The sequence below is a fragment of the Neofelis nebulosa genome, chromosome 3 (assembly GCF_028018385.1).
Source record: "Neofelis nebulosa isolate mNeoNeb1 chromosome 3, mNeoNeb1.pri, whole genome shotgun sequence".
NCBI lineage: Eukaryota > Metazoa > Chordata > Mammalia > Carnivora > Felidae > Neofelis > Neofelis nebulosa.
Window position 1 is genome coordinate 133842236 of NC_080784.1, and position 22012 is coordinate 133864247.

At 37.6% G+C, this 22012-nt stretch overlaps 1 protein-coding gene across 3 annotated transcripts in view; it reads right to left on the reverse strand.

Annotated features, from left to right (window-relative positions):
• Window positions 1–22012, reverse strand: part of HERC3 (HECT and RLD domain containing E3 ubiquitin protein ligase 3) — a 112821-nt gene that overhangs the window by 56043 nt on the left and 34766 nt on the right. For all 3 annotated transcript variants that reach the window (XM_058721919.1, XM_058721917.1, XM_058721918.1), the window contains one exon: window positions 3794–3953. In XM_058721919.1, coding sequence (XP_058577902.1) covers window positions 3794–3953 — 160 coding nt within the window. The remainder of the gene's footprint in view (window positions 1–3793; window positions 3954–22012) is intronic.

The window sequence follows — 22012 nt, forward strand, 5'->3', positions numbered from 1 at the left end:
GTGGAAAAACAAAATGTCATATATTCATACAATGGGATATTAATCAGCCTTCGAAAAAATGGAAACTCTGACATATGCTGCAGTATGGGTGAAACTAGAAGACATTATGCTAAGTGAAATTATCCAGTAACAAAAGGCAAATATCTTATGAATACACTTATGAGAGATATCAAGAGTACTCAAATTCATACAAATCAAGTCTGATGATGAGAAACAGGGAGTTGCTGTTTAATGGGTAGACTTCAATTTTTACAAGATAGGTTTTTACAATTTATGGAGACTGTTCATATAACTATGTAAGTATACTTAACATTACACACTTAAAAATGGTTAAGATGGAAAATTTTATGTTTGGTGTATTTTACAATTTTTGCTTACCACAATTTTTAAAAAATAAGGGCAAAACCCAAATTCCCTAGGATGATAAAGAGGAAAATCATATGAATACATTTCAAATCCTGCTCCTCTGCTTGCTCATGTGAAAGACAGGGACAAGAACAGTACTTATTTTACAGGTTGTGGTAAAAAAATAAATGAAAAAACTCCATGCAACGTGCCTGGTGCTGCCCCACAGAATTGGGCACCTGGGAATATCTCCTGTTCCCTATTGTAACAGCTTGCAAGTTGCCATGTTCCTCTGCATTAAGTCTATGCCAATGGAACAAAGGAGTCGGATGGACACGCCCTCGGGAGACGGGTGTCTTAGAATATAGATGCCCAGTGGGGAGGAAATTATTTAGAGTGGCAAGGACATATTGCTTTTGTTAATGTTTTATTTTCTCACATACGAAAAGTTTATATAACAGAGTTCACATACGCATTTAGCACCAAATAGAACCCAACTATTTTTTATTGAGATAATTGTAGATTCACATACAGTTATAGGAAATAATATAGAAATATTACACTACATGTTAACTAACTAGAATTTAAATAAAAAGTTGACAAATAAAAATAATAAGTAAATTAAAAAAAACAGTACAGAGAGATCACATGTATACTCTGTCCAGTTTCCACTAGTGGTGACATTTTGTGAATCCACAGTATAAAAATCATAACCACGATACTAATATTAATAAAATCTATAAATCTTACTATTTCCCTAGCTTTATTTGTACTCAATTCTATGTATTAATTTTATTACCTGTATAGGTTCATGTATCCACCACCACAATCAAGATACTGAATGGTTCAAACATCATGAGGATTCTTCATGTTATACTTTTTTTTTTTTTTTAATTTTTTTTAATGTTTATTTATTTTTGAGACAGAGAGAGAGAGACAGAGCATGAACGGGGGAGGGTCAGAGAGAGAGGGAGACACAGAATCGGAAGCAGGCTCCAGGCTCTGAGCTGTCAGAACAGAGCCCAAAGTGGGGCTTGAACCCACAATCCATGAGATCATGACCTGAGCCCAAGTCAGCCGCTTAACCGACTGAGCCACCCAGGCGCCCCCATGTTATACTTTTATAACCACTGCTCCCCTCCCCTATCCTAGCCCTTGACAACCACTAATCTATCTTCCATTTCCAAAATTCTTTCATTTCAAGAATGTTATATAAATGGGGGCGCCTGGGTGGCGCAGTCGGTTAAGCGTCCGACTTCAGCCAGGTCACGATCTCGCGGTCCGTGAGTTCGAGCCCCGCGTCAGGCTCTGGGCTGATGGCTCGGAGCCTGGAGCCTGTTTCTGATTCTGTGTCTCCCTCTCTCTCTGCCCCTCCCCCATTCATGCTCTGTCTCTCTCTGTCCCAAAAATAAATAAAAAATGTTGAAAAAAAAAATTTAAAAAAAAAAAAAAAAAAAAAAAAAAAAAAAGAATGTTATATAAATGAAAGCATTCAGTAGGTAAACTTTTGGGATTGGCTCTTTTTCCCTCTCAGAATAATTCCCTGGACATTCATCCAAGTTGTTATGTGTATCAATAGCATGTAGAACCCCACTACTTTTTAAAATTGGAAAATGTATTACTACCTAAGGGACCAATGTTTCAGAAATTTTATGCAGTAAGAGTCCTTTTTTCCTTGGCCAGTTTCCACTCAAATTCCCTATGATTCTCCCTTCATGGGTCAACCATTATTCTTGTCACAACCTTCATAATCACATAGAAAGGAGGCAGATCAAAAGGACAAAGATAAACAACAGAGAAATTATAGCCTTGCGGTGGAGAGGAGGGATATATAAAGAATGCAAGCATATAGTATGTTTTACCTACGCATCTCAATTCTATCCTCCCAGTAACTTCTTAAAGGCACACAACACATAATACCACTTTTAAGTTAAGAAATCGAGGTTTAGATAAGTTAAACAGTTTGTTCAAGGTCACCCACCTAATAAATAATAAAACCTGTATTAGAATAGAATCTGAAGCTGTTTGACTTCAAAGCTATGTTACTTTCCACAATGCTAGGATATGAAATAACAAATTTATTTCAACTAAGTTAAAATATAAAATTATATACAAACTAAGGCCTCAGAAGTCATCCATAATTTAGATATGACTAACAAAAATTAAATCGTTCCTATAACACAAGTTACTTCACTTTTAGAAATGAAATGCCACTAAAAACCTTTGAGTCTTTGGTAATCAACAAGTGAAATATTTTTGTCATTTATGTTATAAATCTTTTCCCTAATTATCACACAGTCTCATTAAAATATATATAGCACCCTTTTTTTTATTGCCACTCTCTCCCCCCAAAATTAAACTAATTTTTGGAAAAAATAAATCCAAGATATTAGCTGTTCTAAATCAGGAAGTGAATCAAATCACTCTTCATGTTCCTCTTTTCCTTAAAACAGCTTTTGATTAAAGAGATATAAATCGAAGAAGGGCAAAAAGGAAGAGGAAGAAGAGTATTTGGTTCTCTAAGGGGACAATAACTGGGCAGGGAAGGAGAGGTTGTTTATTAAACAGATTTTCAATAAGCAGCACATGTGCTGGGCACCCTTAACAACAGTGATGCTAAAATGAATAATCTAGGTCTCATGCCATCAAGAGCTCCCAGCTTTGTACAACAGATAGTCATTAAAAAAAAAACAGTTACAGAGAATATGACAAGTACTCTTGTAGGGGGATGCTATATATATTTGTAATATAAAAAGAAACAACGCAGAATTAAATGAAGGAAATAAACTGGTGGCCTCTTTAATCATCAAGAACTCTTGAAAAACTGAGACTCCACCCCTAAGAAGTTCACCTGGAAGTAATTTCATTATTTTGAATATTTACTTAGTGGTGAAGCATCTGACGGATACTTAATTAAACCATCTAAGATTCAGAATTTAAGTAAATATTTGAGACTCAAAATGAATGATTAATATTTTTGTGTTAAAAAAAACTTCTGTATGCTATTTTAGCTGCTCATAATGCTCATAATGGCTAATTTTTAGAGTAGTGGGTCAACCTTTTGATTGTAGTTTAAAGTCCTTAACTGAGTAATTGATTTAGGCTTACAATTTTAAATTAAAGGTTACTAAGTCCAGCAAGTGAAAAGATGATTTATTCAAACATTTACTGAGTTTCAAATACTATGCTAGCAACTAGGTTACTAGAATAAATAAAGTACAATTCTTGAACAACTCACATTTTTTTAACTGGAGATAGACATTTCTATAAATAATTACAATTTTTGTGATACATGCTATAAAGTATAAGGCACAGCAGTGGCACCAAAAAAGAATAGCAATTAAATAAAGTAGAACCAAAAACAAAGAGTCTAACAAAGCAACAGCAAGAAACAGAATTTATAAAACTGATATCTGAAAAGTCAGATTCCTGTCCATGACATTCTTACCTGGGCACTGCCACCGAATCCTCAGTAGTCATGAGTCCCAGTTGACCATCACTCCCTGCACCCCACGAAAACAGCTGGCCCCGGTCACTGAGGGCCAGACTGTGGGACTCACCACATGCCACATGGACAATGTGCTGATCTGCCAAAGCTCCAATTTGCTCTGAAAGAGACCAAACCAAGGAGGAAAAGGTATAGCCTAGAAATCACACAGAATTTTCTTCAGAATTTCTTCAGAATGATCCTCCTAGGCAGTTTTGTTTTTCAGAAAGAACTACTAAATTGGTATATTTATCGAGATTATAAATTTTATAGGTTTCTAAAGAAATCAATTCAGATCCCAGCTACACTGGGTAGCACGTATGCATGCATCAGCAACACATATCCCAGATGTCTTCTCTTGTGCCTGGTACTTCTCTCCAGCGAGAAGTCCGAAGGTTTACTATTTGCAGAGAGTGAACCAGAGAGGCCCAAATGTGAGTGGGAATGAGACAGATGACTAAAAGCAGTGGCAATGAGTGAAATTCTGCCTGGGAACAATAAGACCCTCCCTCCTAGAGCCCTCCCTCCCTAACGGAGGAAGCACCTTTCTCCCCACAGTTTGGGGACAGTCTCATACATACGTAGGTAATAAAAAAGAGGATTTCCCTGAGAAAACAGGCCCAAAAGAGAAGATCCACAGACACTGACATCTGTGGGTCGCCAGTGAAATATCCAGCTTCCTGCTAGTTAACAAGCCTTGCCCACAGCTCCACTCAAGTTTTAGTACCTTACTTTTAAATATAAAAGGCTGGCCCAGGATTATCACATGTAAGGAAAATGCTAACATGCAAGAAAAGAGCAAAACAAACAGAAGAAAATGAACTGTGAAGATAAAGATCAATCTTGAAGCAGAAAAAAATTTATGTTGTCAGAGAAATAAAAGAAGATAAGGACCACTGAAACATCTGAGAAACAAAATCATCTTAGAAAATGAAAATACAGCAGCAAAAATTTAAAGAAAAAAGCCGTTGGGGTACCTGGCTGGCTCATTTGGGGTTGTGGGCTCAAGCCTCACATTGAGTGTAGAGATTACTTAAAAATAAAATCTTTTTTTTTTAATATGAAATTTATTGTCAAACTGGTTTCCATATAACACCCAGTGCTCATCCCAACAGGTGCCCTCCTCAATGCCCATCACCCACCCTCCCCTCCCCCCAAACTCCATCAAACTTCAGTTTATTCTCAGTTTTTAAGAGTCTCTTGTGGTTTGGCTCTCTCCCTAACTTTTTTTTTCTTCCCCCTCCCCCATGGTCTTCGGTTAAGTTTCTCAGGATCCACATAAGAGTGAAAACATATGGTATCTGTCTTTCTCTCTATGACTTATTTCACTTAGCATAACACTCTCCAGTTCCATCCACGTTGCTACCGATGGCCAGATTTCATTCTTTCTCATTGCCAAGTAGTATTCCATTGTGTATATAAACCACAATTTCTTTAGCCATTCATCAGTTGATGGACATTTAGGCTCTTTCCATAATTTGGCTATTGTTGAGAGTGCTGCTATAAACATTGGGGTACAAGTGCCCCTATGCATCAGCACTCCTGTATCCCTTGGGTAAATTCCTGGCAGTGCTATTGCTGGATCATAGGGTAGGTCTATTTTTAATTTTCTGAGGAACCTCCACACTGTTTTCCAGAGTGGCTGCACCAGTTTGCATTCCCACCAACAGTGCAAGAGGGTTCCCGTTTCTCCACATCCTCTCCAGCATCTATAGTCTCCCGATTTGTTCATTTTGGCCACTCTGGCGTGAGGTGATATCTGAGTGTGGTTTTGATTTGTATTTCCCTGATGAGGAGCGACATTGAGCATCTTTTCATGTGCCTGTTGGCCATCTGGATGTCTTCTTTAGAGAAGTGTCTATTCATGTTTTCTGCCCATTTCTTCACTGGATTATTTGTTTTTGGGTGTGGAGTTTGGTGAGCTCTTTATAGATTTTGGATACTAGCCCTTTGTCTGATATGTCATTTGCAAATATCTTTTCCCATTCCGTCGGTTGCCTTTTAGTTTTGTTCATGGTTTCCTTTGCTGTGCAGAAGCTTTTTATCTTAATGAGGTCCCAGTAGTTCATTTTTGCTTTTAATTCCCTTGCCTTTGGAGATATGTCAAGTAAGAAATTGGTGTGGCTGAAGTCAGAGAGGTTTTTTCCTGCTTTCTCCTCTAGGGTTTTGATAGTTTCCTGTCTCACATTCAGGTCCTTCATCCATCTTGAGTTTATTTTTGTGAATGGTGTAAGAAAGTGGTCTAATTTCATTCTTCTGCATGTTGCTGTCCAGTTCTCCCAGCACCATTTGTTAAAGAGACTGTCTTTTTTCCATTGGATATTCTTTCCTGCTTTGTCAAAGATTAGTTGGCCATACTTTTGTGGGTCCAATTCTGGAGCCTCTACTCTATTCCAATGGTCTATGTGTCTGTTTTTGTGCCAATACCTCACTGTCTTGATGATTACAGCTTTGAAACCTACAGACATCACAATGACTCTAAACCCATATCTTTCAATAATAACACTGAATGTAAATGGACTAAACGCTCCAACCAAAAGACACAGGGTATCAGAATGGATAAAAAAAACAAGACCCATCTATTTGCTGTCTACAAGAGACTCACTTTAGACCTGAGGACACCTTCAGATTGAAAGTGAGGGGATGGAGAACTATCTATCATGCTACTGGAAGTCAAAAGAAAGCTGGAGTAGCCATACTTAGACAAACTAGACTTTAAAGGCTGTAACAAGAGATAAAGAAGGGCATTATATAATAATTGCAGGGTCTATCCAACAGGAAATGTCTATGCGCCGAATATGGGAGCCCCCAAATATACAAAACAATTACTCACAAACATAAGCAACCTTACTGATAAGAATGTGGTAATTGCAGGGGACTTTAACACCCCACTTACAGAAATGGATAGATCATTTAGTCACACGGTCAATAAAGAAACAAGGGCCCTGAATGATACATGGATCAGATGGACTTGACAGATATAGTTAGAACTCTGCATCCCAAAGCAATGGAGTATACTTTCTTCTCGAGTGCACGTGCAACGTTCTCCAAGATAGATCACATGCTGGGTCACAAAACAGCCCTTCATAAGTATACAAAAATTGAGATCATACCATGCACACTTACAGACACTCAATGCTATGAAACTTGAAATCAACCACAGGAAAAAGTCTGGAAAACCTCCAAAAGCATGGAGGTTAAAGAACACCCTACTAAACAATGAATGGGTCAACCAGGCAATTAGAGAAGAAATTAAAAAATATATGGAAACAAACGAAAATGAAAATACAACAATCCAAACGCTTTGGGATGCAGCAAAGGCAGTCCTGAGAGGAAAATACATTGCAATCCAGGCCTATCTCCAGAAACAAGAAAAATCCCAAATACAAAATCTAACAGCACACCTAAAGGAAATAGAAGCAGAACAGCAGACACCCCAAACCCAGCAGAAGAAGAGAAATAATAAAGATCAGAGCAGAAATAAACAATACAGAATCTAAAAAAACAGTAGAGCAGATCAATGAAACCAAGAGTTGTTTTTTTGAAAAAATAAACAACATTGATAAACCTCTAGCCATGCTTCTCAAAAAGAAAAGGGAGATGACCCAAATAGATAAAATCATGAATGAAAATGGAATTATCACCACCAATCCCTGAGAAATACAACCAATTATCAGGGAATACTATGAAAAATTATATGCCAACAAATTGGACAACCTGGAAGAAATGGACAAATTCCTGAACACCCACACACTTCTAAAACTTAAATGGGAATAGAAAACTTGAACAGATCCATAACCAGCGAAGAAATTGAATCAGTTATCAAAAATCTCCCAACAAATAAGAGTCCAGGACCAGATGGCTTCCCAGGGGAATTCTACCAGACATTTAAAGCAGAGATAATACCTATCCTTCTCAAGCTGTTCCAAAAAATAGAAAAGGGAAGGAAAACTTCCAGACTCATTCTATGAAGCCAGCATTACTTTGATTTCTAAACCAGACAGAGACCCAGCAAAAAAAGAGAACTACAGGCCAATATCCCTGATGAATATGGATGCAAAAATTGTCAATAAGATACTAGCAAATCGAATTCAACAGCATATAAAAAGAATTATTCACCACGATCAAGTGGGATTCATTCCTGGGCTGCAGGGCGGGTTCAACATTCACAAATCAATGTGATACATCACATCAATAAAAGAAAAGAACCATATGATCCTGTCAGTCGATGCAGAAAACATTTGACAAAATTCAGCATTCTTTCTTAAAAATAAAATCTTAAGAGGGGCGCCTGGGTGACTTAGTTGGTTGAGTGTCTCTGACTCTTGATTTTGGTTCAGGTTATGATCCCAGGGTCATAGGACCGAGCCCTACCATCAGTGTGGAGCCTGCCTGAGATTCTCTTTCTCTCTCTGCCCCTCTCCCCAACTTGTGTTCTGTCTCTCTCTAAAAAAATAAACAAAAATTAAAATAAAGTAAAATCTTAAGAAAAAAGCCTTCAAAAGCAGGATGGCAAACTGGAATTGAAGAAATTTTCTAAAAAACAGAACAAAAAGGCAAAGAGCAAAACAGAGGGAGGAAAAAAGAAAGAAATGAGGGGATTATTCCAAGAGGTCCAATAACAGAAAAATAAGAACTCCAAAAAGAGTATGAGAAAAACACAAGGTAAAATATTTCAAAGAAGAAACACAAGAAAAGTTCTCATAACTGAAGGACTTAAGTTTCACATTGAAAGGACCTATGAAGGACTCAGAATAATGACTGATGATAGACCTACTTCAGAACATTTCATCTTGAAATTTTAGAACACCAAAACAGACTCTAAAGTTTCTAGAGAAGAAAACAGTTTAAATACAATAGAACAAGGATCAGAACAGCATCAGACTTCTCAGAAGCAATACTGAAAACTAGAAGATAATGGAGCAATGCCTTCACAATTCTCAAGGAAAATGACTTCCAACTGAGAATTCTGTATCTAACCAACCATGAATCAAATGGGGGGGGGGGGGGGGGAAGAATAATTTTCAGGCATGTAAGGCTCTCAAAATATTTTATGTCAGATGCTGCCTTTCTCAGAAAGTTACCATAAGATCATGCCTCCAAAACAAAGGAAAATACAGGACCCAGGAAACAAAAATCTTACACAAGAAGAGGTGAAAAACATTTCCAAAACACTCTGTAGCAGGCCTATGAAGCAAAGTTTAAGGAACGCCTGTAAGGTGAAAAATGAAATACAATCTGATGAATTTTATATTGTTATGGTTTTACAGTTATTTCAGAAAATAAAGAGGTTACTATGCAAAAGAAAAAAAATAAAAAGAAATCATTAACTTCATGAAACACATAAAATGTTTTATAGGAAATAAAAGTAATCATGTTATACACAACCACAATAACCAAATACATGTAATTTACGTAATTAAAAATCTCGTGTCAATTGATTTAAAAACTATTTGGGAAAGGGTAAGTGTCTAGGGGTGAGGAAGAGAAGAGAGTGGGTGGAGAATATAAAAGAATGCTAATCTTCCCCAGTGTCTCTACAGTATGTAGAGAAAAAATAGCATTATAAGCATGTTATTTAGAAATATAAAGGTAAATATTAAAAGAAAGAGCTAAATAAAAGAGTTGACAGGAATGGTCTCTGCTAGTGAAGACAGGGGAGGCAGGGAGCTGCTATTTGAGCTAAACATAGTTAGTGTAAATATTTTACTTGAAAACAAAAGCTTTTTAAAAAAAATAAGCAACTAAAAATATGCTCACGTCAAGGAAATCTCCTGAAAGATACTTTAACTCCTGTAGTTCCCATTGCCCAACTTCTTTAACTTCGACTCACCATTAGAACCTATGTTCCAACTCAGCCTTGCCTCACACACTAGGAACAGTCCTGTCTTTATTTCGGAATAAGGTAAGAAACTCCTAATCAAAGTACCTCAGGTGATTCAGACTCTACTCGTCTGACCAAATATCCACCTTGCACCACAGTTCCAGGAGTTGGGCAGTTTTTATGTTCTCCTGGGCCTGGGTGCCTGGCCTGACACATCAGCCATGACTGAGGCCTGGCCCCTAATACCTGACTTCCTATGCCAACCATTAGCTTTTCTTGTCTGGATATTAGCATTAGCCTAATATTAACAGTAATAAGTTTCTCCACTGTCTGACAGGATACTCTCTACCTGATCTGCCACCTATTTTCTTGCCTCAAAATCTGTCAATAACATCCCTCTTGATCTTATTTACCACAGCTGAACAGCCTCGAAAGGGCATGTCTAGATTCCAAGTACCATTTACTCCCAATCTGGTCAAGTCCAAGACAAACCAATTCCTGTACCATCACATATTAGCCATCAAAACAGACATCAAACCACCATTGCCACAACAATAAAACCTGCAGCCCCAAAGGCAATGTCTGGTAAAGCAAAAATCTATGAAGAATCAAACCACCGACTGTACCACATCCAACTTATTTTATTTCTTCTGACCAGAAAACCCAGCTCATCTGATTCAGACTGGAGATCTGTTAGAGTGAAATTATAATCCCTCTTCTAGAATACACTCCTTAGGTCGGGCCAATGTGGGAATGAATGCTTCATTCACACCTCTCCCTGAACACTCCCTTGCCCCAGTTGGGAACAGTCAGGCTGCAGCACACATTTTCACATGCAATCTCTCTGGTTCATTCTGTCAGGACTATATGCTATATTTTGCAGATCATGACAGAACCTCAACCCACGCATTAAAATAATTAAACATACTGAGAAATATTTGGCATTTTTTGATTATAAAAGTATATTTTCTCTCTGATCCTCTCATAGCAACCCTTTAAAGTCTTTAACAGTCTTTAGCAATGCTCTCAACACTGAGTGAGCCAAAGTAATAGGGCAGAACAGTGACAAATGTGGAATACGCTTAGAGCAAGTCAGCAGTTCAACTGGACTTATAACATCAGGATTATTTCTACCTGGTTTTTGAGCCTATCACAATTTTTAATGTATTCTCAAGCTAATAGTGAATTGGGCATTAAACCATCAAAGCGTGGTAATAGAGAAGGATGGTATGAACCTAGAGGGTACATGGATGATGTCAATACTTACTTAATCCTGCAGCAACCCTGTGAAGCAGGGTTATAATAAGCCTCAGCTCAGAAAACATGTAACGTGGCCAAGAGTCACAATTAATGAATGGAGGAGCTAGAACTGGATCCCATGTCCTTCTAACTTCAGAGCGATTATACCCACTAGGCTGTATTATATTCTTTCATAGAAAAGGACTAGAAAGATTTTAAGTCGGTAAAAGTAACAATAAAGTGATTAGTCTAGGTATGGATAACAAAAAAAATGACTCTTTTTCTTCATTGTCTGTTCAGATGAGAAATACATTTAATAGTCTGCAGTTGGATGAAAAGTATACAGAATATACAAAATTAGTAATCAACATTTGGTACTAAATTTTTAACTAATAAAACTATAATAAATTAAATGTCAGCAGTTGGTATGATAAAAAGGATTAAACTCTCATTACTTAAATGTATCCTTTCTGAATTTCTCCCAATCACCTACTCGAAGATTGTACTTTTCTTTAATAGTAGAAAAGACAAGGCCATGCTGTGAGAAATCCTATGCTCTGCACTGCCATCCTATGGATTCTAAATCCTTACATTCACACAACCCTGATTCCTGCTTCCCACTGAACACACCCTAGTGCACGCCCCATCTCCTGCTGCTACACTCTTGCTCTCCCCTGGCAGTGTTCCCTCAGTACTCTCAACCCAGTCTGAGGGGTGCAGCTGACTTGAACTAAAGATCTGGGATGATGGAAATAAGATTATCTCAACAAACCACTCAAAACAGAAAATAGTCCAAATTCTCCTGCAGATCCCAAAAAGAGAATTTCCTAGTGCCTGATTCTCCTCCGGGGGTCCCCTGTCTTCCCACAACACAACTAGGTGCTCGCTCTCTCTCTCTCTCTCCAGTATTTCCTTCTGTATCTGTCTTGTCCTAAGCCTTTTCCAACTACTTTCTTAATTATTCATCTAAACATTTGGCGGGAGGTGGTCTGGGCTATGCTTAGACTCAACTCTATAACACAACAATAACAGGAAAGAGTTATTTCCACAAGAGAAATTCTATCTTGTTCCTGAGCCAAGGCATTCAAACCAGCTTCAGCTTTCCAAAAACAAATTTTTTATTTACTGTACAGTAAGACTGGCCTTTTATTATGTACAAGTCTATGAATTTAAGCACATGTCACAATCAAGATATGGAACATCAATCCAAAAAAGTCCTTTGTGCTGTCTCTTAGTCACACACTCTCCTCATCCCTAACTCCTGACAACCACTGATCCCTTTTCTAGCATTATAGTTTTATATTTTTTTATAGCATCACATAAATGGAATTCTATAGTATCTAACCTTTCAAGTCTGGATTCTCTCACTCTATACAATGACTGGGAGACTGATCCAGGTTGTTGCATGTATCCCACAGTGACCAGTACTCCACTGATTATGGATGTACCACAAACCACTGTTCCTAGTTTGCAGCAATTATAGAGTTGCAATAGGCATTTGTGTACAGGTAACTATGTAAGAATAAATTTTCATTTTCTGAAGTAAATGCCAGAAGTAAATACTTAAACTTCCTAGATTATTATTTTTGAAGTCAATTCCTTTTTCTTTTGTTTTGTTTTTTGTTGTTTTTGGGTTTTGTTTTGTTTTTTTTGATAGAGTGCACGCAAGTGAGCAACGGGCAGAGAAAGAGAAATAGGGCTCACTCGAAGCAGGTCACGAGATCACCCAATGTGGGACTCAAACTCATGAACTGTTAGATCATGACCTGAGCCTAAATCAGATGCTTAACTGACCGAGTCACCCAGGTGTCCCTGAAGTCAATTTCTTATACACAGCATGTGGTAGGGTTATTTTTAAAAATCTAATATAAGATCTGTATTTTGATTGTTTTTAGACTATTTATATTTAATAAAATTAGTGATATGTTTGGATTTTTGACCTACCTTTTTGTTATTTGTTTTCAGTGTGTTCCCTCTGTTTTTCATGGCTCTTTTTCCTCATTCCTACCTTCTTCTGCATTATTTACGTATTTGCTAACATTCCATCTTAATTCATTGTGCTTTTTACTGTATCTCTTTGCATAGTTACCTAAGTGATTGCTCTAGGGATTACAATATAAATAATTATTTTTTTCAGTGTCTACTTAGAATCAATACCATTTCAAGTAGAATGCAGAAAATTTATCATTATATGGGTCCCTTTATCCCCCTCCCCCTGAGGCTACAGTAGTCTTAAATATTACATCTGTACACTTTGAAAACTCTACCACAATGTTAGAATTTTTGCTGTAAATCAAATATATTTTAAAGAACTCAAGAAGAGAACAGTCTATAATATTTACCCATATACCTACTACTTCTGTTGCTCTTTCTTCATTCCTGATATCCAGTATTCCTTCTGTTATCATTTCCTTTCTGTCCAAATAACGTTCTTTAGCAATTGTCTAGGACAGGTCTGCTGGCTATGGGTTTTCTGACTTTTCCTTTATCTGAAAATGCCTTTGTTTCACATTCATTTGTAAAGGGTATTTTTTTGCTGGACAGAGAATTCTGGATAGACTTCTATTCTTGCAGCACTTTAAAAATGCTGTGCCGCTTATGGTCTCCATAGCTTCTGGGGTGAAATTCACTATGATTTGATTCAATCTTGTCCTACAGGTAATATGTGTTTTTCCTCTGGTTGCTTTCAAGTGTTTTTTCAGAAGTTTGATTATGATCTTGGTGTGGATTTCTTTCAGTTTATCTTATTTGGGTTTACTGCACTTCTTGAATCTGTTTATATCTATTGCCAATTTAGAAGTTTATCAGCCATTATCCTTTTCAGTACCACATTCTTTCTCCTCTCCTGACAAGACTCCCATGACATGAATATTAGACTTTCTGTCCTTGTCCCACAGGTCGCCAAAATCCTGTTTCATTTTTATCTTCACTCTGTTCTATCTCTGTTATTCAGATGGGGGAATTTCTATTGGCCTATCTTCAACTTCACTGATTCCTCTGTCCTCTCCATTCTGCTACTGAGGCCATCCAATGAGTTTTCCATTTTGGCTACCTTATTGGTTCCTCTTTATATAATCTATTTCTTTGCAGAGAATTTCATTTTTCCATTTATTTCACTAGAGTTTGAGCCTGACTATTGGAATATTTGTGTGACAGTTGCTTTAAAATCTTTGTCAGATAATCCCAATACCTATGTTATTCTAGTTTTGCCATCAACTGATTGTCCCTTACCATACTAGTTGAGATTTTCCTGGGTTTACATATGCTGAGTAATTCTGAATTGTACCATAAACATTTTGAGTATTTTAAGACTCTGTGACTTATTTAAATCTTCTGGAGAATGCTGACAATTGTGTTTTAGTTTTCAAAGCTTCTGCACTGCCATTCAGATTTGTGCCCTGCACATAGCACATGGTGGCCAGCCTGGAACATGGGTGGTGATGTATGTGTTAGTTCAGTTCTCAGAGTCGTTTATATGTGAAGTAGGATAAGATCCACATATACACAGCTCAGGGGTGAGCCCAGGAGTTTAGATAACTATATCTAGCTGCTTTCTCAAGCTCCTCCTTCCCTTAAATCTCCCCAATACTTTCAGGTTTCTTGGAGCTCCTTTGTAACTCTCCAGTCAATATACTGTACTTCCACAGCTGTATGTGCCTCTGGGACCAAATGGCAGGAAGACCAGAGGGGGAAAGTGGTGAACTCAATGGTAGTTCAGTGGTACCTTGAATTCTGGTCTTTCCCAATCCACCTGCCATCATTTGCTTTTCAGCACCCAAAAAGAGCTACTTCATGCATTCTGTCCAGGTTTTATAGTCACATTCAGCAAGAGAGAGAGAAAAGAATGTGCTTGCCCCATCGTACCTGAAACTGGAAACCCAGAGCCAGAATCTTAAAATAACATTTTTCTTCCCCGACATGTATGGATTTTTTTTTTTTTAATCAGACGAAGTCCACAAACTATCTTTGTTCAACCTAGCTAAATTAAAAGAAAAAGCAAAGACACAGCTCTCCCACAAATGCTCCAACTAAAGTCATATTAACCTTCCTATATGGTGTAGAGCTGGATTCCTGGAGACATGCAGCATCTCTGAGCAGCTGATACTTCATTTAAATTATCCAGGAATATCAAATGTTTACTTGCTTAATCCTATGTATGCCAATCCTATGACCAAGTTTAAGCAATCATTGAACCAAATAGTTTCAACTAAAGAATGAGAGAAAAAGACCAATTAATGACAGACTTCAGAGTAGTATTTCTCAGTTCAGAGACAGGTGACTTTATCTTGGGCCTTAAAGTTTATATACAAATGTCCCCACCCCACCCCCCAAAAAAACAAACCAAAAAAACCTAAAAAACACTATGAAGAATGTTTCTGATAATATTTTCTTCTTAGAGCCATAAATTTCAAGTTACCATATATGCTTTCAGATGCAATAAACCAGACACACTAAGGCAGGTAGGACATATGGAGGCCTGTCACAGGCAATGGAAGGGGAGAGGACTGTGTTTTTGAGTCACTAGCACTGCAGTAGTCAGAATAAGATCAGCTGCAGTGACTCAGTTATTTTTCAGGAACTCAGAATTGCCAATCATGGCATAATTTGATGCCATGTTTTAATAGACAAGCATGGTTCTGGTCCAAGATGACAAGGTAGGAAGACCCTGAACTCACTTCCTCCATGGAACATATTAAATCTACACCTATTTATACAGTAATTCCTCCTGAAGAACTGAGGGCTGACTAAACAGCTTTAGCATATCAAAAAACCACATAGAGAATGGCAAGAAAGACAAGAGACACAGTAACTAACCAAACCCCCACCCCAACACTGTGAACTGCAGTGGGGAGGGACAGTACTGAGGGACCGTGAGCAGATATGTCTGCCATGGGGCACAGGAAAAAAAGCCTCAGTTTAAAAGAGAAACCTGATACATAAAAGTACACAAGAAATACAGCTCTAAAACTTTATCAACTAGCAGGGAAGTTGCTGGAACTCTCTTCAGGTCGAAGGGGCTAGTGACATGGTTAGCATTCCTCCTGCACTTTGACAGTGCAAATGAGAGCAGGGTCTCATGGCCATAGCCACAAGATGCCATAGCTGGCCTGCCACCTCAGTGAGCACAGGGTCCCTAGCCCACAACATTCCTGGATGCCCTGAGGCCCAGAAAAAAAAGCCATGGTTAAAAAGAGCAAAAAGAATATATAAGAAGTAGCCCTAAAACCCTGCCAAACAGCAGAGGAGCTGCTGAAACCCTCTCCAGTTCTGAGGTCCTAAAGAGCACCATGGTTTACGTTCCCCTTCCACCTTGAAAGCATGGATCACACCAAGGTCCAGGCACCCTAAGCAGCCTACTGCTTCAGCGAGCCCCAGACGCCTAACCCACACGAGTCCCAGCCCTCCCACTAAGGAGAAACCCAGCACACACACACCACGACATCCCTGGTCAGTGCTCATTACAGCCATTACAACAAGGTGACACAAGTACACAGCACCCTAGAACACTCCAGGCCTGTATGACTTCGACTTCAGATAGCTTGGCTAAGGCTCCCCCCCCGGATGCAGAGTGCTCTGACATCCTGGCTCACACTGACTTCAGCTCTGGCAGCACATCCCCCTGATAGAGCACCCCAGAACCCCAGTCCATGCCTGCCTCACTTCCAGCTGCCCCACTAGGGCACCCCCTAAATGGAATGCCCCACGAACCCAGAGCCAATACCCCACCTCATCTCCAGCCAAACCACAGATGTCCCCTGTGCAGAGTGCCCTGGGACATCCTGGCCCACATCAACCTTGGCTGACCAACCAGTCATCATACCAGAGCACCCCCTATACTGAATACCCCATGACCACCCCCACAGCTTACACCCACTTCAGCTTTAGCAGGCCTGCCAGAGCAGGCCTGCGGGGGGGGGGGGGGGGGGGGGGGGGGGGAGCCGCCCCCAGGACAACACCAAACCACACCCAATTCAGCTCTTACCATCCCACCAGGGCAGCCACAGTACCGAGTGCCCTGAGACCGCAAGCCCATGGCCACAATTCCAGCTAGGCAGGCAAAGCCACTAGGCACACACAGTCTACACAGGGATGATGACGCACAAAACCATGCTTCAAGTTCAGAAGTAGCTGTTCTGCCTAACCCATTGACACAAACACAGAAAGTCAAGCAAAATGAGAAGACAGAGGAATATGATCCAAATGAAAGAACAAAACAAAACCTCAGAAAAAGAACAAAATCATTTAAGGTCATAAAAATGCTTACTGCACTGGAGCAGAGTGGATAAACTCACTGAGAACTTCAACAAAGAGATACAAAAATATAAAAAAGAACAATCAGAGCTGAAGAATACAATAACTAAATGAAAAATACACTAAGGGGAATCCAGAGCAGATTAGCAGATGCAGAAGAATGGAGCAGCAACCTAGAAGAAGAGTAGTAGAAAGCACCGAAGCTCAACAGCAAAAGAAAAAACAGAATTTTTTTAAAATGGGGATGGTGGGGGTGCCTGGCTGGCTCAGTCAGTATAGCATGCAACTCTTGAGTGCAGGGTTGTGAGTTTGAGCCCTATGTTGGGTGTAGAATTTACTAAAAAAAAAAAAAAAAGTGGACACTTAATGCAGTTGATGTTCTAATAAACTATTCATTGTAGTAACTCCTCTGATTCTATCTAGGTAAAAAAAAAAAAAAAACAACGAACACCACTAACACATCTGAGTTTGGGCTCTCTATATTCATATGCAATAAAACTGTTACTTAAAAACAAATAAATAAATGAGGATAGATTAAAGCATATCTTGGACAACACCAAGGGAACAAAACTTCACATTATAGGGGTCCCAGGAGGAGAAAAGATAGAGAATGGGGCAGAAAGTTTATTTGAAGAAACAACAGCTGAAAACTTTCCTAACCTCGGAAACAGACATCAGGCTTAGGAAGCACAGAAAGTTCAAAAAATTAATCCATGACACATAATAATTAAAATGCCAAGGGTTAGGGGCACCTGGGTGGCTCAGTCGGTTAAGCGTCCGACTTCGGCTCGGGTCATGATCTCGCGGTCCATGAGTGCGAGCCCCGCATCGGGCTCTCTGCTGACAGCTCAGAGCCTGGAGCCTGTTTCAGATCCTGTGTCTCCCTCTCTCTGACCCTACCCCGTTCATGCTCTGTCTCTCTCTGTCTCAAAAATAAATAAACGTTAAAAAAAATTTTTTTTTTAAATGTCAAGGGTTAAAGATAAAGAGAAAAATTTAGAAGCAGCAAAAGAGAAGCACTAAGTCATATACAAACTTATATATATATATAGAAACCCCAAAAAGCTATCAACTGATTTTTCAGCAGAAACCCTCCAGGCCAGAAGGGAGTGGCATGATATATTCAAAGAAGAAAATCTACCAGCAAGAATACTCTATCTGGCAAGGTTATCATTCAGAACTGAAGGAGAGATAAAGAGTTTCCCAGACAAAAGTCAAAGGAATTAATCACCACTAAACATTTACAAGAAATGTTAAAGAACTTCTTTATATGAAAAATAAAAGATCATAATTAGAAATGAGAAAAGTATGAATAAAAGACGTAAAATATGACAACATATACATAAAAGATAGAGGGAGAGGGGAGCAAAAAAGTAGTTATTTTAGAATGTGTTTGAACTTAAGTGACCATCAATTTAATATAGACCGATATATACTCAGAATGTTATATATAAAACACATGGTAACCGCAAGCCCAAAACCTATAATATGTGCACAAAAAATAAAGAGAAAGACAAGCGCAACACTACACAAAGTCATCAATCACGTGAAAAGAACAAGAGAAGGAACAAAGAACTACAAAAACAATCAGAAAACAATTACCTATCAAAAATTACTTTAAATATAAATGGTCTAAATGCTCCAATCAAAAGACATGACATTAAAAGGAACAATTCATCAAGAAGACCTAATAATCTTTTATCACAGCAGGGATGCCAGGATGGCTCAGTCGGCTAAGTGTCCAACTCTTGGTTTTGGCTCACTGTTCATGAGTTTGAGTCCCATGTGAGGCTCTGTACTGATAGTGTGGAGCCTGCCTGAGATATTCTCTCTCTCTCTCTCTCTCTCTCTCTCTCTCTCTCTCTCTCTCCCTCCCTCCCTCTCTCTCCCCCTCCCTTGCTCACTCTCTCTCAAAATAAGTAAATTTTAAAAAATATTAATTTTATCACAGCAGGCAAAACATTTCTTATTGAGATCCATCTACTTTATCTTTAGATTGCAGTCCTCTGTCCATTTTCTCTTAAAAACATATGCATGTGAAAAAACTCCAACCAAACAGAGATAGAATGTATTGATGGGCAAGACCCAACTGCATACTGCCTTCAAAATACCCACTTCAAATATAAAGACAAAGAAAAATGAAAAGTAAAAGATATATCCTGTTAACACTAATCAAAAGAAAGGTGAAGTTGCCATATTCATATCAGGCAAAGTAGACTTCAAAGCAGTGAATATTATCAGGGATAAAGAATGACATTTCATGACATTAAAAGAAACACTTTATCAAGAAGACCTAATAATCTTAAAAAATTTAAATAAACCTTAGTCTTAAATGTGTGCATACCTAGAGTTTCAAAATACACATAGCAAAACTTAGAGAGCCAAAAGAAGAAATAAACAAATCAACGATAGTCAACAATTTAAACACTATACTCTCACTAATGGATAGAACAAGCAGACACAAAATCAGTAAGTATATAGTATACTGAACAACATCATCAACTTCACCTAATTGATATTTATAAAACACTAGCTACCCATCAACAGCAAAATACACATTCTTTCCAATTGCACACAGAGCATTCACCAAAATAGACTGTATTCTGGGCTATTATACAAATCTAAATAATTTTAAGAGGCCTGAAATCATACAAAATATGTACTGTGACCATAGAGTATTAAACTAGAAATCGTTAAATGAAAAATATCAGTAAAATCCCTATGTATTTGGATATTAAACTACACACCTCTAAACAATCCATAGGTCAAAGCAGAAATCATAAGGGAAATCATTACAAAGTACTTTGAACTAAATAAGAACATGTCTATTGAGAATTTGTGGAATACTGCTAAATAAAGTGAAGCTTAAAAGGAAACTTTTTAGCATGAAATGCTTATTAGAAAAGAAGAAAAGTGGCAAGTCAGTGATTTAAATTTCCACATTAAGAAAATGGAAAAAAATAGTAAATTAAGCACAAAGTAAGTAAATAAAAGAAAGGAAATGGTAATAGCACAAACCAATAAAATAGAAATGAAGAAGGAGGAGGAGGAGGAGGTGGTGGAGGAGAAGAAACAGCAGCAGGAGCAAGAACAGCAGCACCAGCAGAAGAAAAATCATTGAAACCAAAAACTTTTTCTTTAAAAATATTAATAAAATTAATTAACCTCTACCCAGTCTAATCAGGAAACAAAGAGAGAAGACACAAATTATCTCCATCAAAAAAAAAAACAAAAAAAACAAAAAAACAGAGCGTACAGACATGAAAAGGATAACAAGGGGACATTATAAAAAATTTTATGCACCAAAACATGACCACTTAGGTGAAGTGGACAAACTCCTTCAAAGACAACCAATGAAAACTCACATCAGACAAAATAGGTAATCTGACTATTCTCATATCTTTAAAAAAAAATGAAATTGTAACTAAAAATGTCCTCCAAAGAAATCTCTAGGCTCAAATGGCTTCACTGGAGATTCTGCCAACCATTTAAGGAAGAAATAATAACCTATAATGAGTCTATATATAATATAGACAAACTTCCAGAAAACAGATGGGGGTACACCTCCCAACTCATGGTATAAGGCTGGCATTCCCCATAGAACAAAACCAAAGACACCGAAAGAAAAGAAAATCAATAATCCTCATGAACGCAGATGCACAAACCTTACCAATTTTTTAGAAATCAAAAGAAGCAATATGTAAAAATCACCAAGTGAGATTTATCCCAAGAATGCAAGTTCAACTTAATAAACAAGTACAAGTCATGAAATTCACCACTCAATATACTAAAAATGAATATACATACAATCACTTCAGTAGACTGAGAATAGCTCAACAAAATTCAATACTCATAGCTTAAAAAAATTAATAAGTATCAAGCATCTTCCACAAGTTGATAAAAGGAATCCAAGAAAAACCCACTGTTAACATCACATTTAATAGTGAAAAATGAATGCTTTCCCTCTAAGATCATGAACAAGGCAAGGATATCTACTTTTATCATTTCTATTCATCATTGTTCTACAGTTCATTCAGTGAAATGAAGAAAGAAGATGAAATAAAAGGCACAGGAAGGAACAAATAAATGTTCTGACATTGTAGACAACATTATCATTTATGCAGAAATTTGTAAGAAGTCCACAAAAATGCTACTAGAACTATTAAGAGACTTTAGCAAGGTGATTCAAGATCAACATACAAAAACTTAACTGTATTTCTATATACTACTAAAGAAATTAAGTATTAAATTCTTTTAAAATACCAAGTGTAATAACAGTAAATATATGAAGTATTCAGAAACAGGGGCACCTGGGTGGCTTAGTCACCTGAGCGTCCGACTTTGGCTCAGGTCAGTCATGATCTCATGTAAAATACTTAAAACACAAAAAACATGAATCCTAAAAGTAAAAAGTAATAATTGAATTTCATCAAAATAAAAACTTTTGCTCTTCAAAAGACACTGTTAAAAACATGAAAAGGAAAACCAGAGATTGGAGTATTTGCGAAATATTTGATAAAAGTCTTGTATACTGAATATATGAAGTAACTATTAAATGTTAGGAATGAGATAAGCAATGGAACGTCTAGCTGGCTCAGTCAATAGAGCATGTAACTCTTGATCTCAGGGTTCTGAGTTTGAGCCCCACACTAGGTATAGACGTTACTTAAAAATAAAATCTTAAAAAAAGAAAAAGAATAAGACAGCATTTTGATTTTTTTAATTGACAAAATATTTGAACATAACTTTGCCAAAAATAAGATATATGAATGGCTAAAAATAAGCACATGAAAATCTGCTCAACATCATTAGTCATTAGTGAAATGTATATTAAAAACCACAATGAGATTCTACTGCACACCAAT